Source organism: Apostichopus japonicus, chromosome 17, assembly GCF_037975245.1.
Source record: "Apostichopus japonicus isolate 1M-3 chromosome 17, ASM3797524v1, whole genome shotgun sequence".
NCBI classification, from domain to species: Eukaryota; Metazoa; Echinodermata; class Holothuroidea; order Aspidochirotida; family Stichopodidae; genus Apostichopus; species Apostichopus japonicus.
The window spans coordinates 8559768-8575457 of NC_092577.1; the positions used below are offsets into that span (position 1 = coordinate 8559768).

Sequence of the window (15690 nt, forward strand, 5' to 3'; positions counted from 1 at the left end):
CACTCAACATCAGTGACGTCATCACAGATCATGAAAGCCAATAATTTAATTGTTGATCATAGAAAAATAGTATTTGGATTTATGGAGCTACAAGCCTAGACAAATAATCGTCATACTCACGTGATTACATTTCCAATGTACTGAGAGTTTGTCAGTTGTGTAAACTAAGGTTTATATTTCTTGTTTCCAGTCACTTTCTTAGGTATGTTTGTTTTCAACTGTATTAAGATTAAATACATCAATCTCTCTACTAGTACCTTATATGGAGGAGGAAGGTGTGTATAATCTAACATCGTGTTATTATGACTTGACATGCACAATTGTAACATTGAACAATAACGCTGTTCAAATTTCTGAAAAGTTTTAAGAAACCTACATTAAAGTCTGTTATCAACAGAATTATAAATGGAGACAAACAACACTTACGTGCAAACACATATTAATGAAGATACCATATCAATATAAATTATGTTTTGTGTCGTGGTTTGTCTTTCAGATCATCAATAAGGCCGTGACAAAACTACAACAAGGACTAAACAGAAAAAAAATCAGCAGCAATTGTAATTATAATTGTTGAATTGAAATAGAACAGACCATTGTAACCAGGCGCGTATCCAGGGGGGCGTTGGGGGCGCGCGCCCCCCGGGTAAGAAAAAGAGGCGAGAAAAAAAAGAGAAGAAAAAAGGGAAAAAAGAGGGGGAAAAAAGAAGAGGAGGAGAGGAAGGAAGGGAAGAGAAAAAGGAGAAACGGAGGGAGTAAAAGAAAAACGCCAAGACACCGGGAAGAGAAAGGAACAGTGACATCATTACAGCGCTGATCCCTATTATATACACAGGGTATACACAGGAATTTCGGAAGTGGCGTGCGCCTCACCCTACCACTTACACCGACAACTCCATTTTTGACGTTTCCATTTTCTCTCTCACTAATGTTTCAATATATATATATACTATATATGGTCTTTCATAACACGTGTGTGTGTATATACGCCTTAATTGTAGAATTGTGCTATGAAACCAACTGTGGCTGGTCTCGAACTCGACCGTGTCGTCAGGGAACATGACGCATTTCGGGAAGGGGGGGACCGCCCCTCCCCCTTGAGCATATTTTTTATGATGTCGCTAGTAATTTCTAACTAGAAAATGCTTAGATGCAACTTACAAGGCATGGGAAGTACAATTTCTAGCCTCAAAACTGTCTATGTGTGTAATCATGGGCGTAGAAGCCCAAGTTTATTTGGGGGCTGTAACAACTTGCCCGAAAAAATAACCAAATATTTTCGCGCGTTCCGCGCGCGTTCATCTTTGTAATGTCAATATCATATAAACAAGCATCGGTTATTACATCGCATGCCATCGTGTATCGTACGGTCCGTGAAAGTTGCGCAGTACACCGCGGGATGCTAGTGTAAACAACGAAATGTCTTATGTAGATGGAGAAAAAGCATTGAGCTCCAATTAGGTCAAAACTCTCTTTTATATTAGTAATGGCGATTTAGGGGCTGCAGCCCGTCCCCCCCCCCCAACCGCCTCCTACCCCTATGTGTGTAGTGTTCGGTTCGGAAATATCTGCTATTTTTTTTTATTTCTTTCAAGGAAGTTTTATAATAGCCGTTATATTAATATTTCTAGACTAATAAATTAACTGTGTCTAAATTTTCGAAAATTTCCTCATCAACATTCTTCATTATACTTCCCTCTACTTGTGCAATTTTGACAGGTCTGTTAGGGGTTGAAGGAGGTTTTTCTATATTGGTTGTCCATAGATAAATTTTGTGCAACAATATGGGTATGTTTTGAAGTGAGTTTATTCACGAGAGATGTGAATTTTCATATTCTGAACAAATAATGGGCTTAAAACCTTGAAAAGTGCGGCTGACGGGTATTGTGGGCCGCGACGTAGAATCACCTACAAAAGCTGTGACTGGTGACAATCTTCAAAAAGGATATGGATGGAAAAAAAAACTATTGGGAAATACTTGGTTCTCAGGCAAAAAGTGTACATTTGGTTGGTCATTTTCAAGCCCGAGAAGTGCATTTTCCGGTGATCTGGGGGTATCAAAACCAGAAATTTTCGTGTACGCTTCGCGCCAACCGATGGTGGCGCTCCGCTTAGATAGTAATTCGCGCCCCCCCCCCCCGGGTTAGAAAATCCTGGATACGCCCCTGGTAACGTCCCTTTGTTTTATGTTTGTTACATCTTCTGATTTCGGAATTTGAATGCTAGCCTAGGCAAGGTCCAGAACTACCCACCTGCTCTAACTAAAAGCAGGTCCCTTGTTTTACGGTTATGATTCAGTAACACTTCTGGTGACGATATGACAAATTGCTCATTTCCACTTAACACAAGAAACACGTATCTAGTTTAAATAACCACTATAACTTCTTTTTCATAATAGACTACCATAGCCTGCAGCATAGTTGCATCCATGGCTGTTTACTTGATCCAAGCAAAGGATGGATACTTTCTCTTGAGCATCGTATTTATTTAATGAGTAAGAACATTGAACATTCAATAAAAAAACATAATTGATATTTTTTGGAATTTACTCGTTGACCGATGAAGAAGACTAATTGAATTGTATCTACTCTGAATTGCTCTCTTAACTACTACTTGCAAGGTCAATGGATACTCTAAGAAACACAGTAGGCTGCCTTACTCAAACATATTGAATCTTTTTATGACATTTTAGCATCTCAGCGAAATTCAAAGAAAATTTTAAGTTCAAACTGCGACAGATACCACGCGTCATAGGCAGTAAAGTATACCTCGTTACCTCATCAAGTATATAATACCGATGTGAACTATATCGAATCGATAAACAATAAATTGATAGTGTAACGTCACTTCCCAGTCTGGTGGGCAGTCTTTAATGATGGGGTTGGCGAAAGAGAGTCTCGACAAAAGGATGACAATGGAGAAGATGCTAAAGTGCTAGTGGCACAGTGGTACCGTTTATTCAGACTTCCGTCTCCTTACTAGGTTCATTAAATGTTCTTACACTTATCCTTGTTTACGCTGAACGTAACTGTTAATGCAATTCCTCAACGCGGCGTCTAAACGCAGCGTAGAACACGGCTCTAAACGCAACACCCAAACATTCAACGCGGCGCCCAACGCAGCGCAGAACGTAACGTATAACGCGGCGCCAAACGCAACGCCAAACGCAACGGTCAACGCGGCGCCACTCGCAGTGTATAACGCAACGTATAACCCGGCGATAAACGGAACGCCAAACGCAGCGTCTAAATATGAAAACAGATTTAACTTAACGGTGTCTGCAATGCCGTTAATCGATGTAAATATACTAAGAACCAATCGATGGACTAAATGGCAGCAGTGTATCTTTTTGATAGCTGACCTAGGCTATTCTCTAATGTTCCTACTTACGGACTCGCTGAAATATATCCAATCACAGCAGAACACTGATCTCTACTAAAGTACACATATTGTCACGCAGTTCAGAGCGCTAAATAACGTAAACTGATAACAGTCGGTCAATAACGTTGCTCCTAAATAACTGGGCGTAATCTCCCTCAGGACAATAGCGCAGTTTGCTAACAATTCATACAACTCACAAATGTATTCAATAATATTCTGAGCGCTTACAATATCTACGAACAGTTATACACGGTCAGTGGCATCGCCAAGGGGGGGGGGGGGCAGGGGGGCACGTGCCCCCTGGAAAACCAAGTGCCCCCCGAGTGCCCCCCCCCCCCCTATTTGAGATTTGGGTTGGTAAAGGACAAAGAAGCACAGTAATTCGTATTTTCTTCAAATGAGCTGCGAAAAAATGAAAAAGTTTATCCTTGAACGTCGGGTATCGAAATCGAACCCGCGCCATCACAACAGGTGTCGATATTTACATTGAATGTGTCAGTGCTCACGCCATACCAGCGGATATACACGTCCGCTTCGCGAGCTACATGACTGTGAGAAGGGAGGGTACTGCAATATGTTGCCTTGGTCTACGGTTGACAGGTTAGGAGCTGACGAAATGTGAGAATGTGAGGGTCCGCAGGCACCATACTTGCCTATATTTGTGGACCCATATATTAACTCTGTTGTGTAGGGGGTACAGAGGTCATTTGAGGTCAGATGCTTGTAGGAACAAATGGCGAATGTTCACACCTGCCTACTGAGCCATACTCGATGTGTGATCAAATTTTGGATTGCATGGTGAGATCCCTGATAGGAGCCAATAACGATGCTGGAACCTGTTACATCTTAATAGATAATGGGCGAAAACGAGAAGGACAAGAAAGGAGTCGGGGTCATGCACACATTAATTCAACAAATGTAGGTTCTATTGATATAGGGTTAGGCATAATATCGACAGCATGTGGTTCATATCCTCTGCAAAATCCTGCGCCTTGTTAAAATCATTACCTCAAAAATAGCAATTTCTGGAGATATCTTCAGATCGAATTTAGCATCAAATGTGGCAGCATGTTGCATCTAGCCAATCCTCCGTATGCGAAAATTTTCCAAAGGGGAGGGGGGCAGGGGCGGCGGAACCGGGGGGCTTGGGGGCTCAGCAGCCCCCCAATGAAAAAGTTGAGTGGGCAAATGCATGATAAGCCACCCCAATATTTACCAAGGCTCCGAAACGTGCATCTGCCCCTTTTTCAATGCATACTTGCCGATCTGTCCGATGCACACGCATACTATATAGGTGTAATAATTTTAGTAAATGCTGGGGGGACCCTCGGCCCGTCCTCTGGCTGTAGACCACATTGTCACCCCAACCGCGTCTTCACGCCCCGTGAAAAGTGGAAGCAGAGAGTGTGAGTACCGGTATGCGCAACACAACTTCGTCTTAGGCCAATGACTTGCTTCATTTCAGCCAGTTCTCCAACATCCCCTTACTACACTCAAAAACGTCTTTGCGAGCACACTACGAGTAATAGCTACTCTCTTAAAACACCATCGAATATACAAATTACAATGTTTTTACAGACTTTTACGTGCAATCTGAGAAATTGCAGGCTTGAGACCCATATTTTAGGGCTAGGTATTCGCAGCATAAAACACTCGGGAAGTGCCGTTTCCGGCCACCTGGGGGTTTGAAAACCCCAACACTTCTTGTACGCTCCGCGCCAACCGATGGTGGCGCTCCGCTTAGATAGTCTATACACATTAGCCCCCCCCCCAATAATTTTCCCGTTCCGCCGCATCTGGAGGGGCATCCCCTCCCCTTACACCCCTCCCCCAGGACGGCGATCCGTATCCACCTAAGTGCCCCCCATCAAATGCTGGTGCCCCCCCCCCCCCAGACTGAAAAGTCTGGTGACGCCACTGTACACGGTGCCGTTGTATTAGAACCTACCAACTTGGATAGTAGTAAATGATATGATAACGTACCGTACGTATACGTCTTGAGAGATTTTGTCAACGAGTCCCACGCTGCACGTACCATCAGTTCCTTTTATACTAGCCTGAACAATGGCTTAAGTTTACGCGCACGAGAATGTTCTACTTCATAGTACACCGCCTCAGGGTTGCGGTCACCAGTCTTCCGGGGACCGAAAGGCCACAATTGCTTACGTCATAGTAAACAACTTAGGAGGATAACGGGGATTTCCCGGCAAAGAATTACAACATTACTTAAACAGCTTAAAGAATAGCTTTCAAAGTTTCAATACTACGCAAGTTCGGTTACAATAGCTTGAAAATGTAACTAATACTATATCAGATCCAAAATAAAGCCTTTTTTATGCATTTCGCTTTGCAGAATTTACAGACCCAAAAAATGTAAATTAGATATTTTCTTTGATTGTTTAATGTTATCAAATGGTGCGATGCGAAATCCCCAGAAGCTACAGAATTATGAGAAATAGTAGTCAGGAAGAAGCTCAACCTCAACTTTATACAGAACGTTTCACAGAGCCTTGAAGCAGGTCGAGGGGGTAACGCCCAGTGAAAAAGCAGCATTTCTAATATTTCTTGTTCTCTTATAGCGAGTCCAACCACAACAACTACGTGTTCTTAATATAGAGGAATTTAAAATACTCTGGAAAATATTTGAAGCGCTGGTTGGTTTCACGAGGGGAAGCGCCTCGAAGAACACATGTTATAAATAAATGATATTTCTCTAGAATGTATTCCGAGCAGGCTAGTGGGGATCCGTTGGACTTAAGCTGCACCGTTTGCAGATATGTTCCGTTCTCTTGAAGTAATTGTGAACACTGAAATCTATTTTTGAGAAGTGCTCAATTTTTCACCGGATTGAAGTGCAAGGCCCTGGTGAAGGGGTGGGGGCGAAGCATCAGGAATATGCTGCTTTTTTCCCCCTAATATTATCCAAATCTTGGGAAATGTAGACGTAAGGGAGTAACAGATAGACCGGTTCTGTTTTCTTTTCTTCGTTTTTGTATCATAACTCTTACTTTTGTAAGTGTACGACCGATAAATTTGTCTGCAATTTGTCGACCGACTTGGCATCAATTTGAGACGAGTATTGATTTTCTCTGGGGCTCGGTAGCCTCGGTGTGACACCCCACACCCCCGTTTGTATACTTCGAGGTCGCGTTCTCAAATGATAATAGTGAAATTATATTTTCCTGTTTCCAAATACAGCGTTAGTTAACTCTATCAATATCATATTAGTCTCACAAGACGTTCAGTCTTAACTTTACGATTTACAAAAGATGTTCATATGATGAGGAAAATATATAATTAAATGTCCACTGATAATTTAACTCAATTTTTGCTTGTTTGCCATGACAACTATGTGAAACAAAAGAAATAGGTGCCCTTTCTGGAACAGTTAATGAGTGACGCACCATTGTATACCTCCGTGCTTTATTTCCTCTATAGAAGTGTACAAATAAATAAATATGGTTTTAAATTCACATATAATTTTAAATTCTTTCCTTCCTATCATTACCCACTTTTTATTTATACTATTATTTTTGTAGTTGTTATAGATGTTAGTTTTTGCCAATTCATGTATATTTTACTCTTGTCAAGCGCCCATCGTGGGGGTGATAGGACGTCTCCGCCCCCCCCCCCAAAAAAAAACACTATACCACGCATTTCAAACAAACTAACTCAGAGTAGTTATAGCACAATGTTGCGTTTCGACTTAGATATTGGACATAGTTAAAGTCAAACTATATCTCAGAGGTATCATTTGAAGTATAAACTTCCCCTTTTTCTGGGGAAGCACCACAGACCCCCCCCCTCCTCCCCATATATGATTTCGGCTTTGACGACCCTCAATTCCTGTAAAACACTGCAGAACGAGTGTCTTATCTTTATAAAGGCTTAATGGTAATGTTGCCCATCAGAATATTTCGAATATAGTACATCTAGTACAAACAATTCCGATACATGTTTGGTCTCTGTTTTGTTTTCACTTATGTTTAATACACTTTCCCTCAATTTCAGAGAAACGTAAACTTCCTTTGCAAAACTTGCAAAAGAATTAAGTTACACTTTGCGGCGTTATTCTGCAATTCAGATTGGAAGAATGGCTTCAAGCGGAGGTGTGGATTTGTTTAAATATGTGTGCTTTTCGGGGGGGGGGGTGGGTATTCGGTTGACAGACTCCGAGGGGCACAACATTACTTCAGAACCTTACACAATAATTCTAATTAAGTTGCCCAAAGTGTATATGATACCTACTTTTCGGAAAGAGATTTAAAGCATCAGTTGATTTGATTGCTACTCTCAAAAACATTTTATAGAGCAGTGATTTCGAAAAAGCGAAATGTAAGCAATATGACTTATTTCTTAAATCAACCAAGCTTAGCAATATTAAGTATCCTTCATTTAAAATGACAATCATGTGTTGCTGATCCATTACTCTCTTGTATGTGAATCAACAACAATCAACAGGTCAAAAGAAATTCAAATAGTTGGCTGGTTGGTAAAGCCTTTAAATAAATGTAAGAAATTTGAAATGTGTCCACTATGACGTCATCGTGACAATACCTTTCACGTTTCTTGACTTCAAGGATGATGGAATGAATCCAACCGGAATTGTGTCTGGCAGCTTGTGTGAAGAAAAACTATGGAGAGAGGTAGAGTAATTATCGTGTAAGATGTAAAAGACGTAGAGGAATGTCCTCCTAGTCAGGTTTATTGTTTACCTAATCAATGAAGATAAACAAAGTAAACAATAAATAACAATGAAATAAATCACATCTGATTGATCATTCTGATCAGAATTTATTATAATCACAAGTCTTGTTTCAACGATCCCACGAAACAGAAATTAGAATGGATCATATAATTGAAGTAGGGAGAATGACGTCATGCGACATATATACTGTAGCCACCCATTCTACTGGTGGCGCTTTGCTTGTACGACAAGAGAGTACCGGCGCGTAATACGAACACTACGTCTTGGACATAACTAAATTGATCAAGTTGACATAAATCACTCGAAATGTTAGAGTTCACTGGTAAAATATAAATCTAGAAATAATGAAACTTAAAGCTAAACTATTGTTTCTTAATCTCAAAATAGTTTAACATGCTACAAATTACATTTTTCGTTGTAATGGCGGAATGAAAAAAGTGCAAACAATTCTACTGAAACGGAGGAAGAATGGATGGATAGGGGTAGGAGTGTCGAGGACATAGCAACATTCTTTACTGGGCGAAACAACTGGTCCTCCCGGGTGATTTCAGTTAAAAAGTAAACACAAAATGTTGCAATTACATGAACAAGGCAGATATACCAAGATTCCTTATTATTTACGTATGTATTCATTATCACCCTTCAATAATGCTATCACATTGCACGCATTGTTTTTTTTGTCATTGATCTAAATCAAATTGTATAAACTTATAGCATTGTTGTGGAGTTGATAAGAATATCCTTAACCATTACACAATCGAATCTTCCTATCCAACGATGTTCTCAGTGGAGAACTGCATGTGTCCCAAATATCAGACTTCCTTCATACCAAAGGAGTTGCTACAACTTCCTGTTCATACTTTATTAAGAACCACACCAACGCGATCTTGGTTGATTCGCAAAAGAAATGTTTCATGGAAGCACAAATACCGAGGGGCTGTGGAGAATGTGACTTTGATTTTACGCAAGAAACCACAAAACTATGAAATTTTGTTAATAATCTTAAAATGAATACTCTGTACGTTCCTTTATTAAAATATTTTAATGTTTTCAAATTAGATTTTTTTATACCGGTACTTTTGATCTACATGTTTAATCATTCTTATCATTTGTTTATAGCAATGTTTTAGACAGTAATGCACTTGTTACAAAAACATAACAACTAGAGAGCACTTTTAATTACAAAGTTGGGAACTGGTTATTTCCATTAAAAATTGAGGCTTCTTTCCAGGGTTATCAGGATAGTGACAAAGCATGTACCCATTAACACCCCACCCAACCCCAGCTACCCCTCTTTCACGTTTCCGTCGCCCCTGACACGGTAAATGGACGGTATCATCGCAAACATTTGCAGTGAAGTCTACACTAAGTGTCTTTATACTGGTAACTTAACCTACAAGTAAATATACCAACAATATATGGATTGTGGTTTGACATGAGGGGATTTCACAACAATCGTTTTACCCTTTTTTTCAGCAATCCGATTTTTCGGTCATATCATTTAAAATGTTATTATTTTTTGGCAAAAACCATTAAAGATCGACCACACACAGATCTGGCATGGGGCCGATATGAATTAACCGGGCTGGTGGTAGGGGTAGAGGGAGGGTGTGAAACCTTGAACCGTTGTGTTAGCATATTTTTATTCATTATGATTGCTAAGAGTTTGGTAAAATACATCAATGTTGTTAAAGGAGAAATTCGTTTTAATATAACCCTCTCCTTACAATATGACGACTCATCAAGCTAAGCTGTTTTTCAGTCTGTCTCAACTAAACCAAATGCCGAAACCTTAATACTTAAACCAGTACGTATTCTGTAAATAGAATATTTGACAGCCCTGATGTTATGTACTGTGCATATACAAACCTATTGTCTGTAAGAGTCCTTACTGTAGCAAGTTGAGCTTAGCGAGCATGAAATGACATTATCTGGATTAACCGGTAACAGATATAGTGCATAATATCCAATTAATACTTTTAAGTCTAGCTCAGTATCACCCTACCTTATTCCTGCTTTGCACAGCTCTATGTATAAAACACTATACACTGGTCAATTCAGGGGCGGATCCAGGATTTTGAGAAAGGGGGCGCCGACATCCCGATGGTAGCACTGTAGTGATCTGCGTCCTGGGGGAGGGTCTAGGGGGAGGGGTTGTCCCCCTCCCCCAAAGAAATTTTTGGTTAATTGTGAGTGCTTAGATGCAAAATGGTGAAACATTTCGCCAAAAACTAGAAAAACCAGAAACGCTGCAGACACGCTTTTTTGTGCACATATTTTTTCTCGATAGACACATATTTAACAACGCTCAACAGTGCATGTACAATGGATACACTATTATTGCGTCGATTCGTTTTTTCTTTTGCGCAAAAATTATGACACCAGATTCACCCCAAGAAAAAACATAAAACAAGATATATTCAATGAGATAATTATGATATACTTATTAATGAAAGGGGGTGTAGGCGGTTTTACACTATCTAACGCAACGTAGTCGCCAAGAACCTGAAGTATTTTTAAAGGAGGGTCCGATAATAAGCGGAAACGGATCACCGACCGAAAAAATATCGGAATTTGTGGACTATTTCTTGCTTCCTATTGTATTAAAACAAAGCACCTATGTGAAAGACACAAATCACATTCTGAAAATTGTGGAAGCCACCCCGTTACCAAAAGCAGTAGTACTTGCTACACTCGATGTCGTCGCCATGTATACCAATACTCCCCAAGAGGAAGCATTAGATATATGTCAAGAAGTCTATGAAAAGGCGGAAAAAAGCGAATATGGAATAAATAAAATATCTTCCATATCCATGCGCAAACTAATTGAACTTATTTTTAACAAGAAATTGTTTCGAGTTCAATATCCAATTCTATCTACAAAAGATCGGTTGCGCCATGGGTAGCCAAGCCTCTCTGGAAATCTGTGATATCGTCATGCATAGACTGGAAAACCAGATTTTACCGACAGATAATAAAATCTTAAAATGGCTCCGCTGTAGAGATGAAATTCTATTGCTTTACGACGGTTCACCTCAGGAACTTGAACAACTAGTAAACAGGTTGAATGAAATTCACCGCTTCTTAAAGTTTACGTTAGAAATATTACACACCGAGGTAACATACCTAGATTTGAAAATCTTCAAAGGTCCAAGGTTTGAAACCAATGGGTTATTAGACACCAAAGTCTACACCAAACCCACGGAAACCTTCTAATACCTCGACAGAAACTCTGCACACCCACTTGCCACTTTTAAAGGCTTCATTTAAGGGGAAGTCTTACGATACGCACGTCTATGTAACAACGAGACTGATTTCTTACAGAAAAAGAATGCGTTCACAGAGAAACTGTTACTCCGTAACTATAAGAAAGAGGAAATTACCTCAGCCACGAAAGGCATAAAATTTGAAAACCGTGGGCATTACCTCACTACCAAACCTAAACAAAAGGAAGCACCAATGGTGTTCAAGCTTACCTATACACCCCATATCAGAACCACGCATTTGAAAAATGTACTTTTGAAACATTGGCACTTAATCTCGCAACACGCGGACAGGGGCGTAGCGAATTTTTTTTTGTTGGGGGGGGGGGGTGTGGAGGATTTGATTTGCCAACGGATCTGGAAGTGGTGACTGAAATGGGGGAGGGGTCTATAAGTGGAGAGAATTTTTAGTTTTGAAACGTCCTTAGATACAATCTGGTGCATATTTTAAGTCAAATTTGGCACCGTAGAATTTCCATTTCGATATTATTTTTACGGCAGTCGGCAGAAGAAGAATTAATTGGGACCAATTATCGAACTGTGTTTTCTCTTTCGCCGATCGTTGAAATAGTGAAACTTCGTGATGAAAATGTTCAGAAAACTTTCCGGTAATGAGAAATAACAACATTCATTGATATATAGCGAGAAACGTTAAAAATTGTGTACAATTCGTGAGCCGTGTCCTTAAGTTTTCCACGGAGAACGAATAACATCTGCGATGACGTCATTCTGAACAGAGGATAATAACAACACGTTGTCACACGATAGCACGACTGATGGGCTGCGGCCTATACGGAAGCCTTTAATTCCATTCCTTTCACTGAGTTGCAGGCGATTCTGGCACTCGTCTAGCTGAGCCTGGCTACAGTAGCTATAGTGACGGCCTTGATATTATCAGTTATTCGCCGAGAGGTTTTTAACTTGCAGGCGTCGGTTGATTGGATTGGTGAATGAGTTTATCAGATGAAGAACTGGAAAATCGAAATAACCAATAAAGAAGCTCCCGTTCTCCTTTTCTCTATTCAGCTTTCCTTCTTTCTTCCCCTTCCGCTCTCTTCACCTTTTCTCCTTTTGCCGACAGACCCCCCACACCCACCCCCCCCCCACCCCCGCTCGCTACGCCCCTGCACGCGGAAGTATCCAAACTGTTTCCAAAAGAACCGATTCTAGCCTACGAAAGGGCCCAAAATCTCAAAGATTTACTTGTTAACTCAAGGTTTTATACTAACGAAGAATCAGCTGACTCTCAAGGTTCACACGAAGCTCTTTTAGATGCTCTTATAGCTGAACTATGAGTCCATAAAAACTCGTGCACAGAAAATAGATGCATTTTGAGAACGAGACGCCCAGGCCGAATATAAAATATTCAAAAGCCACTACTGATAGCTCCTCCTATAAAGTTTGAGGGCAGAAACCGGTCTAGTTGGTCATAAGAACCTACACTAGTCTCTCCTAATATTAACAGTACACTCAATTCACCTAATAGGTGCAATTATGTTTCACCACGAGGAGCATGCTATAAGTTCATGTTCCTCGAGCCCTCCCTTATACTTCAGGTTCTTGGCGACTACGTTGCGTTAGATAGTGTAAAACCGCCTACACCCCCTTTCATTCAGATAATTATGATATACTTGCTGTGTATTGATTTTCCCTGACAGTAATAGTCAGCACTATAGTACTGAGCCGTTTCTAATTAATACGTGATGTCGCGTAGGCCTGATAATTGCCTTAGTTTCAAATTTCAGGGAAGAGCAGCTGGATATATATTAGGCTTTTCTTTCACCAAGTTATGCCTATTAGGAATTTGAAGTACTCCCACATAAAAAAAAAACGCAACTGATTCCAAAAAGGGGGGGGGCGGGCCGGGTCGGCCCCCCTGGATCCGCCCCTGCAATGTAAAATAAAATATATGGGTTACCTACCTCGTATCTAATTAGCATAATAAACGTATATTTACCAAACTGTTGCAGGTTTGTTTTAATGTAAAAGCTTTTTCTTTACAATCGTTTGTTTTCTGTATCTCTTCATTGAGTGGCTGAAAGATGCACTTTAAAATATTTCACTAATATTTTATATAAATTAAGGGCCATATATAGCGGACACATCATCTCAATGACAGGTGTAGGCCATATTCTAGAAATATTGATGAACTTTAAATAATTTATATTTTATCGAACAACCGTTCTTGTGTCAACCTGTCCGCTGCTACATCATTGACAATAATTAATTGAAGGTTATTTTATTCATAAAAGGGGTCTCCCTGTTTAAACCCCTCCCATCGGACGCGAGCATCCAAAGAAAATCATGTTCGAAAGGGTAAACACTTCATGGTGCTGTGAAAGGTCAAATCAATATCAGCCTAAAAAACTTCTCTGACTATTAAGACGAGGACGAAACACGAGGCTTTTCCCCTCACACCAATGAGGCTGGTCACATGAGTCAACACAAAGTCAACTCTAAATAATGTCAAATGTTGCCAGTCGGGGGAATTGGGTACTTGGCCCCACCACCCATGAAATCGTGCAGACGCCACTTAGCGGGAACATGAAATTGTTAGGGTCCTGATTTGTTTCTGACCATAACCTTTCGGTTCCCGGACAACTCCCTACTGGACGATTACCCACAGGACGAGTACCCTTCGGACGATTCCCCCTCGGGCAATTCCCACCCTGACAATTCCCACTCCGGACAATTAACACCCATGGCAATATTCCCCGGACAATAATATTGCCCCGGACAATTTTCCCCCGGACAATCCCCCTCTTCGGGAATTTCCACTGAGACCCCTCCCCCAGGACGTCGATCATTACATTTCATCACATTTTGGACCCCCCCCCCCCTGTGGAAATTTCTGCACATGCCCCTTGACCATCAATCACAAGTCGATCAATAGTTTAAAAAGTTACATTTTGGTAGGAATTGATTGGGATCAGGTGTATATGACTTCCTGGAAATATCTTTCCAGTTAATATCACCTCAAAAATTTGCCCGCTCATACAGCGTCTTTATCAGTTGCCATATGCTTGCATCCACATGTGTATTTTTCGACAGAACTAGGATATTCAGCGTTTATGCTTTGTTAGTTTTTGCGCAATTTGAATGCATGGTAGATGGCTAGACCAGAGAAATGTTCGCGCGCTTCGCGTGCACTAGCTAGGTTGATACTGTGATAGCTTTCATCTCTCTTCGCATGCATTTTAGCTAGCTACCACAGAATTTTCCACGCGCTTTCGCGCGCATTAGCTGCACTGTTCATGCCATAGTCCTTTCATTGGCTCATTATGTTGACCATATATGGTAGTAGCAACTGCATATTTTCTGTGCGCTCGGCGCGCACCAAATGTACATCTACTTTGATATTTTTACGCATTTTGCATGCATGGTAGCTCGCTAGAACAGATGTTTGCGCGCTTCTCGAGCGTTTTTATCCTTAGTTCCATGCGTTCTTGATAAACATAATGCAGACTACACCAGCAAACTCGGCACTTCAACAAGACCTATATGTGTGTCATAATGTACCACTCTTAAAGTGCGCTATTCTGCTCGAAGAAAAAATATTTAAACAACGTGTCACGCTGGGAAGAATGCTCTCTTCATGCAAAAGATTGAAACTAGTGACCAATCAAATTACAATTGAAAAACGTTTGAGATTTTCAATCAAATTTATTGATAATCAATCATATTAAATTCAAATTTTTCAACTTTCCATTGGTCCCTACTTTCATTCTTTTAGATTCATTTTTCATTTTAGAGAGTGATATATGTATCAAAATCATCAAACAATAGTTACATTTATCATTCAGACTTAGCCATACTTATATCACTATATTACTTTCATTTATTTGATTCATTGAATACGTATTTTTTTTTCTATATCAATAATTGCAAGTGTAGCTTTAAAAGCTTTAAACGTTTTATCAGGTAACAAACACCACTTTGTAAATTTATATCAAATGGGCGAGCCAGTGTGCTCGTCTTCCAATATAAGAGAAAAAAAAGAGCCTGCAAATAAGCAGAAGGTCCATTCAGGTTCGAGTCCCAGTGAAGCTGGTGGTCGATTGCTCGCCAGTTGGAAATCTTATTGATTTAATGAAGTTCTATTTTCTGAAATATTATTTCATGCTTTATTTTACAGTGTGTATATTCTTTAAAAAAATCTAATTTGTGTGAAATTTTTCCGTTTTCAGTATCGTGGGAAGAAATATTGCTCTCATTTACGCCCAGTGCGGCACGGTTGACATCGGCATCAGAATCGCTCTGTAAACAGCAAGAATTTGCAGTCTTTTGTTTTGCGTAATTTATGTTTGAATTCTTGAAAGTTTTAGAAGTCGTTTTTGC

The 15690-nt window shown here is 40.2% G+C and overlaps 2 protein-coding genes across 3 annotated transcripts in view; one reads left to right on the forward strand and one right to left on the reverse strand.

Annotated features, from left to right (window-relative positions):
* The window catches only part of LOC139985119 (uncharacterized), a 409107-nt gene that overhangs the window by 318494 nt on the left and 74923 nt on the right, over nucleotides 1-15690 (reverse strand). The window contains exon 5 of one of the 2 annotated variants that reach the window (XM_071999340.1): nucleotides 7939-8015. The exons of the other annotated variant lie outside the window; for it this stretch is intronic. Within the exon in view, the coding sequence (XP_071855441.1) occupies nucleotides 7939-8015 (77 nt within the window). The remainder of the gene's footprint in view (nucleotides 1-7938; nucleotides 8016-15690) is intronic. 2 annotated transcript variants of the gene reach the window in all.
* LOC139985148 (cAMP-responsive element-binding protein-like 2) overlaps nucleotides 1-15690 on the forward strand; it is a 246692-nt gene that overhangs the window by 131252 nt on the left and 99750 nt on the right. The window lies entirely within an intron of this gene.